This window comes from Berghia stephanieae, chromosome 11 (assembly GCF_034508935.2).
Source record: "Berghia stephanieae isolate SIO BIC M18660-M18661 chromosome 11, UCSD_Bste_1.3, whole genome shotgun sequence".
NCBI classification, from domain to species: Eukaryota; Metazoa; Mollusca; class Gastropoda; order Nudibranchia; family Aeolidiidae; genus Berghia; species Berghia stephanieae.
Window position 1 is genome coordinate 17185338 of NC_088370.1, and position 10846 is coordinate 17196183.

At 35.2% G+C, this 10846-nt stretch overlaps 2 protein-coding genes across 2 annotated transcripts in view; one reads left to right on the forward strand and one right to left on the reverse strand.

The window, feature by feature from the left end:
* LOC144957076 (solute carrier organic anion transporter family member 4A1-like) overlaps positions 1–1657 on the forward strand; it is a 7135-nt gene extending 5478 nt beyond the window's left edge. The window contains exon 4 of the mRNA XM_078888042.1: positions 1469–1657. Coding sequence (XP_078744168.1) covers positions 1469–1627 — 159 coding nt within the window. The 3' untranslated portion in view covers positions 1628–1657. The remainder of the gene's footprint in view (positions 1–1468) is intronic.
* LOC144956718 (uncharacterized) overlaps positions 1–10846 on the reverse strand; it is a gene marked incomplete in the record, with an annotated part of 102703 nt that overhangs the window by 38531 nt on the left and 53326 nt on the right.

The window sequence follows — 10846 nt, forward strand, 5'->3', positions numbered from 1 at the left end:
TAAAAGCTCTTCTTCACTCACATTCTCTCACAGTACTCAGGTGTAAAACGAGCGTTGTCTCTGTTGGAAAAAGATGTAGTATCGCCTAACAGGCAAGGAGCATCCTGTAAAGCGCCTTGAGCATTTTAGTGGATATTGCCCTATATAAAAGCTCGGGTGTTTGTTTTGTTTTTGTTTTTTTTTTTGTTTTTTTTGTGTGTTATTTTTTTGTTTGTTTGGGGTTTTTTTGGGGTTTTTTTTGGATTAAAAAAAAAGTGAAGATCAGCGGCCAGCTTACATCAGTGGGTACTTTCCTTCTATCCAACATTTTAAAAAATATGAGCATTTATATAGCGCAATATCCATTAAACGTGCTCAAATTGCTTTACAAGGGGTCGCTGGTCAACAGCAACATTTAACATGTAGGACGGGACATGACGCCTGTTTTGCGATATTACAATTTTTTTCGGACAGAGACAACGCTGTTAACGGCCAGCTAGGTACTCATTTTACACCTAAGTACGGTGAGAGAAATTGAGTAAAGAGCCTGCTCCAAGAACTATGCGCCGAGCGCGAAGCTCGAACTCAGGACATTGCGATCCGAAAGCGAGTGTCATACCGCTATACCACATAGCCGCACAACGTGTTGTACATGTTGCGGCAAAGAACCCCGACACTCTGTAGAAAATCAGGCAGATCGTTGTGTTGTGTTGTGACGAGGCTACCGGGCGAGTTCGCGGCTGTACACGGATACAGCAACGAATTCCGAGTCTTCGGATAGAACGTCTTCGGGTAGAACGTCTTCGGATAGAACGTCTTCGGATAGAACGTCTTCGGATAGAATGTCTTCGGATAGAACGTCTTCGGATAGAACGTCTTCGGATAGAATGTCTTCGGGTAGAATAGAACGTCTTCGGATAGAACGTCTTCGGATAGAATAGAACGTTTTCGGGTAGAACGTCTTCTGATAGAACGTCGCAATGTTGTAGTGTGATATGAAACCATTAGAAACTGTTCTTATAAGCTGCAGCTGTAAAAAAAAAAAAAAAAAACCAATGTATAAAAGTGAATATTATAACAGCTGCTGAACACACTCCTTATCACCGGCATCAAAATCGTCACATTTGTTACGACACAACACAATTTACATTTTTCTTATTCAGATTTATTTTGTACATCACAAACTTTGAAGAATGATCTTTGTTTAATTAATAAGAACATAAAGTCGTTTTGTGGAGAGCTTGTTGGAGTTTAAAATAGATCAATTTTTCTGCTGGGTAAGCCTGACATTTTGGAAAATTACTGAAAAGGATCGGTGAGGAGAGGATTATGGGAACAAAATGCTAAGCTCTTAATGTTTTGGACTCAAAAGCCCTTTTCAGCAATTAACGGAAATTAAATAGTAAAAATGTTGATACAAAATGTTTTTATAAAAATATTGTTAAAGGCCAATTGTTAAATGTTTTTGAATTGCTTGTTTGGTCCACAGCCCAAAGCTGTCGACGGCAATGTTCAAATCGAAATCAAGCTGGACAGGGTCGCATCCAGCTCCCAAAACACTGTGATGACCGATACGCCTTCCTCAGCGCCACCGACACCAGGGGACGCAATTCAACACAGAAATCCTCCATCCTTTCCTTCGCAGTGATAACAAGAATTTCTGCTGTGAATTCTTTAAACTGTTTTATATATATATATATATATATATATATATATATATATATATATATATATATATATATATATAATATATATATATATAATACATTGTTTTAAAAAGCTTATGAGAGAAATCGCTAACGAAAGAGTGATAATAGAGAGGATTCTGATCGGACCAATACATATTAAAATACTGTATTGTTCTTATAGATAATATGCACTTAGTTTAGAAGCTCACAACATTGCCATCCGGAAGTATAACGAACCAACACACAAAACTCTGTGTAACCTTGAACGTTTATAGTCTGTCTGGATAATACAGTTTAGTGATAATTAATTACTCATAAACGCGGATGGCAAAAACAATAACAAAGACCTGAGTGACGTCAACTTCATTATAATATATCTATCCGAAGCCTCCCATTATCACTCTTTCATTAGTATTTTCACAATCCCAGGCTTCAGGCAGCCTCCCCCCCCCCCAAACCATTCTCTACTTTTCTTGAGAGACAGCAGGAACACGACGTGTAAGATGAAAAAAAAAAGCTGAAACAGTGTGTATGAAACAGTGCCAGACAAAGTAGAAAGAAAAATACACGGAAAAAAAAAAAATCATATGGTTTTTTGTTTTTTTTTGTATTTATTTTTTTTTAATTTTGGCATTTTTGCAAAGCACACCTTTTCCGGGTTTTTTTAATCCAAAAATGCTTTTACAATTTCCTTGGTTGCTTTTGAACGCATCTAGACTCTATACCATTTTTTATTTTTGATGAGGGAGGGGCTTGGGGCGGAAGGGGGGGGGGGGGGGGGGGGGGGGGGGAATCTGAAATGTCCTAATAATGTTGCAAATGTTGCAAAATCACTCCAAGATAGAATTGATCGTTGTCAACTGTTCTTTTTTAAGTATTGGAAAAGATAGATTTTATCGGGTTTATTTTATTTTAATTTATTATAATTTTGTCTGGTTTAAGGAAGTGGAATTCATTCTCTCCAATGTAGGATTACAAATGTATTTGAACTGCACATATATTAATTCAACTCGAATTCAAAACTCAAAACTTATACTTCTGTACTTAACATGCAGTGAAATCTATGTTCATGTATTATCATGGTTAAACCGAAATAGATAAAGAAATCCCCTCTCTCTCTCTCTCTCTCTCTCTCTCTCTCTCTCTCTCTCTCTCTCTCTCTCTCTCTCTCTCTCTCTCTCTTCTCTCTCTCTCTCTCTCTCTCTCTCTCTCTCCTCTCTCTCTCTCTCTCTCTCTCTCTCTCTCTCTCTCTCTCTCTCTCTCTCTCTCCCCTCTCTCTCTCTCTCTCTCCTCTCTCTCTCTCTCTCTCTCTCTTCCTCTCTCTCTCTCTCTCTCTCTCTCTCTCTCTCTCTCTCTCTTCTCTCTCTCCTCTCTCTCTCTCTCTCTCTCTCTCTCTCTCTCTCTCTCTCTCTCTCTCTCTCTCTCTCTCTCTCTCTCTCTCTCTCTCTCTCTCTCTCTCTCTCTCTCTTCTCTCTCTCTCTCTCTCTCTCTCTCTCTCTCTCTCTCTCTCTCTCTCTCTCTCTCTCTCTCTCTCTCTCTCTCTCTCTCTCTCTCTCTCTCTCTCTCTCTCTCTCTCTCTCTCTCTCTCTCTCTCTCTCTCTCTCTCTCTCTCTCTCTCTCCACACAAGGGCATATTATATTTATATTGTATTATATTTATCCAAACCCATAGCCATCTTTGATACATGCCTGACAGCTACGTTGAGTGGCCTTTTTGTTTGTGAGTATTATTCATCACAATATTAAGACAGATAACGGAGTAATGATCACAAATTATGAATATATAACAACTTTATTAAAATAAAAAACAAACAAACCCGGAACGTTTCAGATTCAAACCCCTTCATCAGTGAAATAACAAGAATGCATGTTATTTGCTGAAGAATGATTTTTCAAGGGTTTGTTGTTGTTGTTATTGCTGTTGTTGCTTAATCACTCGAAACTTGCAAATTGTTGAATTACATAGACACTTACCTGGGATGAACTGCGTCAGATAATAATGATAATAATAATAATAATAATAATAATAATAATAATAATAATAATAATAATAATAATAATAATAATAATAATTTAATAATAATAATAATAACAATAATAATAATAATAAATAATAATAATAATAATAATAATAATAATAATAATAATAATAATAATAATAATAATAAAAAGTTCAATTTCAACTCAACATAACGTAAATCCATTTTGAGAGAACAGGTCACATATTTGGTGATTGTGGTAGCCATTGCATGTTTTAATTTTATTATAGTAAGTGTCCGGCTGTTGAAGGAAGGACACAGATGAACGCAGCACACACAAAAGAAAAATTCCCAAAACAAAACATGTTGTCGATCGAAATCATTCCTTCTATTATATATATATATAATTATATATATATATATAATATATATATATATATATATATATATATATATTTATGAGTGTTGGTGGGTACTTGTAGGTACGAAAGTGGTCGATAATGGTGGTTAGAGCTAATATATAATGCAAACTTTCACTGTCGAATCATCATTGCAACGCCGACTGAAGAAGTGTAAAAAACACAGAAACGAGTCGTCTCATTGTCGAATCATCATTGCAACGCCGACTGAAGAAGTGTAAAAAACACAGAAACGAGTCGTCTCATTGTCGAATCATCATTGCAACGCCGACTGAAGAAGTGTAAAAAACACAGAAACGAGTCGTCTCATTGTCGAATCATCATTGCAACGCCGACTGAAGAAGTGTAAAAAACACAGAAACGAGTCGTCTCGGCCAAAAAAATTTGAGTGAAAATTTACATTATACATTAGCTCTAACCACCATTATCGACCACTTTCGTACCTACAAGTACCCACCAACACTCATAAATATATATATATATATATATATATATATATATATATATATATATATATATATATATATATATATATATATATATATATATATATCGTCTTCCCAAAATATAATATCAATACCAGTATTATAATCATCATCATCATCTCATCATCATCATCATCGTTTCATCATCATAGTCATCACCGATATCATCATCGGCTAAGTTTTTATGAGAAATGTGTCATTGTTGCAATAGTAAGGTCCCCTTCATTATGTTGTACAATAACTGAACTATTTATTTTCATACTAGCCAGAATTTTTAAAAACTCAAAATGCCATCATGAAAAGTATTTTTTTTCGCCAAATAATATTAAACCCGAGACCTCAGAGGCTACAAGGAGTGTCAGATATTTAGGGGACTCATTGGCCAACTTGAGGGTCATCCACATTGGTCAGTTTTCCCAAATGTATGATTTTTCTGGCTAAACTAAAAAGATATGAGTTTGTTTTTTTTTGCCAATCTACGGCAATATTATTAAGTATTTTACAAACAAACAAAAAAAAAAAAAAAGAAAGAAAAAGGAACGGGAAATAAATATATAGTCTAAATAAATAAAAACAATTTATTAATTTTTTGTTTTATAAATCTTACACTATTCTGATAGATTTTAATTTAAAATTATATTTGCCATTTAACATTATTTATTTTCTCATATGAGTTATATATATATATATATATATATATATATATATATATATATATATATTTTAAATATATATATATATATGAATAAATTTAGATTTAATTTTTAAAGGCATTCTTTAAATGCATTTTATAATAGAATTTACAAAGATTTTAAAATCGAATTTGTCTTACTTATTTTAATGATCACGATGCCACTATATCGTGACAATGAAATTAAAGTGGGTTTTGTTATGAAGAATTATTTTTAATATTTAATTGAAGGGGCAGCGTGGCTCAGCGGTACGGTCTTTGCTTCCTACCCGAAAGGTACCGAGTTCAATCACCCGCCGCTGCGTTGTGTGGCCTTGAGCAAGTCACCTCGCCCTAGCTCACTTTATGCGCTGTCTGCGGCTGACGCCTGGGTTATTCCAGTCTTCCCTTGGAATAGACCCTAAAGACAAATTTACCCTTGGGGATGAATAAAGGGAATTTTAAAATTATTTTTTTAATCCTCATGTCAGAATAATATTACCATTTGACTTTTAATGATAATTAGTTAAGCGTGACTTAACTCACTCAATCCTACAGATTTTTGCTACTTTTCAAAACAAAATTGGGAAAAATGTAATTAAAAATGAGCATGAACATAGATAGCTTTATTCAACTACCATTAACATGTAAAAACTGAAAACATTGCCTTTATTTGATACTACGCCTATAATTTGTCTCAGAAAATTGTAATAAATAGGCATGGGGTAAAAGTAACCCTGGTATAGATATTATGCGCTTGACTAAGAAGGTCATAACATTGCCATCCGGTAGTATAACGGACCAACACACAAAACTGTGTGTATCCATGAACGTTTATAGTCAGTTTAATACAGGTCAGTGAGCATTACTCATGAACGCGGATGGCAAAAAACAATAACAAAGACCTGAGTGACGTCATCTTCGAACTATCCATACTAAGGATATAGTCGGTTTTATGGTTGAGTGAGTTAAGCACTTTCAGATTAAAGTTTTAGTTTGGCTACATTTGTTTCGATGTTAAAAAAAGTGGCAAAAAAAAAAAAAATAACAAGAAACAATTTCGGATTGAAATAGTTGTTTGTTAGTTTGTTTGTTTTTATTTTTTTTTTTTTTTTTTTTTGTTTTTTGTTTTTCGTTTGTAATTGCAAGTAAAATAAGAAACCTTGATTCTGCCATTGCAAGGTTAATCTTTATAGGCGTTGATCTATTAATGTTATGCGTTTAGGTAAAATACTCACACCATCCGCCAGGCAAATTAAACTTACCAAACACACAGCTGAACTGTGTGTAATCATTAACATTTATTATAGTCTGATTGGTATAATCTTAGTGATAATAATCACTAACCGGCTGTCTAAAAATAATAATATAGAGCTTAGTGACGTCATCGTCATTCCTTCAATGTTATTCTAACTTGACATTAGATCCTATAGATAGTGTGCGCTTGGCTAAGAAGCTCACAACATTGCCACCCGGAAGTATAACGGACCAACACACAAAACTGTGTGTATCCATGAACGTTTATAGTCGGGTTAATACAGTTTAGTGAGCATTACTCATAAACGCGGATGGCAAAAAACAATAACAAAGACCTGAATGACGTCAACTTCATTGTATGAATGAATGAATGAATGAATGAACGAATTTATATAGCGCCTAGATCCACAATGTGCTCAGAGGCGCTTTACAATATGCAAATTAACCAAAACAATAAATTAATAATTTAAGCATAAAATCTATCATATTTGAATAGCATCAATCAATTTAATTGTAATTTAATTGTATCTATAGATAGAATGAAGTTGACGTCACTCGGGTCTTTGTTATTTTTATTTTTTAAAAATAATAATAGTTAATTGTAAAACTCTGGCCCTGGTGTTATGTCACTGAATAAGGCACTTAGCATGATATAGTATTACTGGAATGAGTGAATGAGTAACAACTGACTAGGATTTTAGGGATTTTGCAAAACTCCCGATCTGGGTGGGGTTCCTGACCTCCCATAGTGGGCAGGGAGGTACTTGCTGTGTCTTCTATCCCCTATATCTGTTTTCCAACTTGCTTTCTGTCTTTGTCTCGGAATGAGATTACTTGGTTTTGTCCTGGCCCTGGCCGAAGTCCTACTGGGAGGGAAACAGTCGAATGCATAGTTATTGTTTTGGGAGATGATATTTTTTTCCTTATAAATCATCTCTCTGTTATGTATTATTGTTTTTATTGTGAATGTATAATGCAAGCATTTGAGTGTGTTCCTCTTTGTTGGATTTTGTGCTTGTGTCTGGATGAGACTTGTAGGTGATTTCAAACTAAGTACATTGGTGGTATGCTCTTGGAATCTACATCTGATCCTATTTGTTCTCAGTTCCCCTTTGTCTTACTTTTTCTTGGGTGCTTTAATTGTAATTCTAGAACTTTTTACTATCCCATTTTCTTCCTTTTTACTGGCGCTGATATAACCTAAATGTGTTGCAAGCGCCGTAAAACCCTTAAAAACAAAAAAAACAAACATGGTTTTGTCCTGGCCCTGGCTGGATACCCTGATTGGGAGGGAAGCAGTCAAATTTATAGGAGTTTTGGGAAATGATTTTTTTTTGTCTTGTAAATCATCTCATCATAGTTGTTTTAATTAATCTATAATGTTATATGGTTTGCATATCATGATATTATTTCATTCAGGTACTATATAAATATACATAATATATATATATATATATATATATATATATATATATATATATATATATATATATATATATTAATATATATATAATTTTTAATTTTTTTTAGAAGAAAGAGAGAGAGAGAGAGAGAGAGAGAGAGAGAGAGAGAGAGAGGAGAGAGAGAGAGAGAGGAGAGAGATTATTATCATTATTATTATTATCATCATCATCATCATCAATATCATCATTATGGTTATCAGAGTCATAATTAAATGACGATAGACTATTTTTAAAAATAAAAACACATTTGAAAGAATACTGGTGTGTCATTTTGAAAGGGAGCTCGTTGTCAGTGAATGTGTGACTTCATTCTGTCTGGTGTGTTCTAGAATGTTACACGAAAGATTATTGTGATGTACAATATGAATTGTGAAGAATATTTTGAGACGTTTCAAAATATATATTTTTGAAGAATGATTAAATTATATTCTTCTCTCTTGTTATCGTTTTGAAATTTTAAAAAAAAGAGACAACATACACACACACACACACACACACACACACACACACACACACCTGGGTGAGGTCCTGACCTCCCATAGTGGGCAAGGGGGGGGGGGGGGGACTTACTGTGTCTTCTATCCTCTTATATCTGGTTTCCAATTTGCTTTCTGTCCCTTTCTTGGAATGAAATTACTTGGTTTTGTCCTGGGTCTGGCCGTAGATTTGGCTGGGAGGGAAACAGTCAAATGCATAGTTATTGTTTTAGGAGATCATGTTTCTGTCCTTGTAAATCACCTCTCTGTTATGTATTGTTATTTTGAATGTATAATGTAAGCATTTGAGTGTGTTCCTCTCAATGGGGTCTTATTCTGGTGTCTGGGTGAAACATTTAGGTGATCTCAAACTAAGTACACTGATAGTGTGCTATTGGAATCTACATCTGTTCCTTATTTGAACCAATTCCCCTTTGTCTTACTCTTTCCTCAAGTCCATTTAATTGTACGTCTAAAATCTATCCAATTTTCTTCTTTTTTACTGGCGCTGATATTACCTAAATGTGTTGCATGCGCCGTAAAACCATTAAAAACAAAAACAAAAGGCAAAAAACACACACACAAAGAGACACGCACGCTCACACACGCAACTGAGTTATTTTACATATAAATAGATCAATTGAAATAAAATTCCCTTTATTCATCCTATAGGGGAAAATTGTCTCTAGGGTCTGTTCCCAGGGAATACTGGAATAATCCAGGCGACAGCCTCAGTGCAGCGCCGTAAATTGATCTAAGGCGAGGTGACTTGCTCAAGGCCACACAGCGCAGCGGCGGGTGCGCGAACTCGATACCTTTCTGGTAGGAAGCAAAGACCGTACCGCTGAGCCACGCTGCCCCCATTTGTAAATTCCTGTTAGTTCAAAAGCTAATTCTGAATAACCAACGGTTTACCAGCGTAAACTGAGACTGACTGTCAACCGGGAAAGAAAAAAAAAACATTGCGCCGAAAGGTATAGCGAGGATTTTCGAATACCCTACAGCTTGTGTGTTTGTGCTTTGCTTTGGGGCAGTCTAATATTTATCTCATTAAATCACTCAATCCTAGAGATTTTTTCTACTTTTCTCAATTTCAAAAAATTATATTAAATGAGCATGTGCATAGATATTTTTATTCAACTACCATTAACATGTAAAAATTTAAGAACATTAACTTTGATACTTCGCCTATAGTATGTCTCAGAAAAATGAAATAAATGGGCATGGGGTAAAAGCAACCTGGGTAAACAACGGATATAGTCGGTGTTAGGGTTGAGTGAGTTAAACACAGCAAATTCGCTGGTTGGATGGGGTCTTTTGACCTTCTATTGTGGGTAGGGAGTCGCTTGCTGGGTCCACTATCCACCTATATCTATTGTACGAGTTGCTTTCCGTCTTTATCATGGATGGAATGGGGTGTCTTAGTTTTGTCCTCGCCTTTGCCGAAGTCCTTGGCTGAGAGGAAAACAGTCAAATGTGTAGTGTTTTTGGCGGATGGTTTTTTTTCCGTGTAAAAAATTAATCTGTGTTGTTAATGCACTGATCGTTATTTTTTTTTTTTTGTAAACAATTGAGTTTGTTTCTTTTAGTTAGATCCTGTGCTAGTATCTGGATAAGACTTTTTGGTGATCTCAAATTAAGATCATTTATAGATAGAACGAAGATGACGTCACTCAGGTCTTTGTTATTGCATTTTGCCACCGTGCTTATGTGTGGGGTTCCTGACCTCCCATAGTGGCCAGGGGGAGGGGGGTACATACTTTGTCTTCTATCCCCTTATATCTGTTTTCCAACATGCTTTCTATCTTTGTCTTGGAATGAGATTACTGGGTTTTGTCCTGGCCCTGGCCGGAGTCCTAGCTGGGAGGAAAACAGTCAAATTCATAGTTATTGTTTTGGGAGATGATATGTTTTTCCTTGTAAATCATCTCTCTGTTATGTATTATTATATTTGTTATTATGAATGTATAATGTAAGCATTTGAGTGTATTCGTCTTTGTTGGATTTTGTGCTTGTGTCCGGATGAGACTTATAGGTGATATCAATCTAAGTACTCGTACATTGGTGGTATGCTCTTGGAATCTACTCTGATCCCTATTTGTTCCCAGTTCCCCTTTGTCTTACTTTCTCTTGTAATACTAGAACTTTCTCTTATCCCATTTTCTTCCTTTTTACTGGCGTTGATATAACCTAAATGTGTTGCAAGCGCCGTAAAACCCTTCAAAGGAAAAACAAACAAACCATCCGCGTTTATAATTCTCTCTTAACTGTATTATCCAGACTAAAACTTCGTGGTTACAGCCTAGTGTGTTGGTCCGTTATACTTCCGGATGGCAATGTTACGAGATTCTTACCCAAGCGCATACTATCTATAGTATATGCTCTTAAAATTTACATTTGTTCCCTATTTGTTCCCTTGTCTTGCTTTTT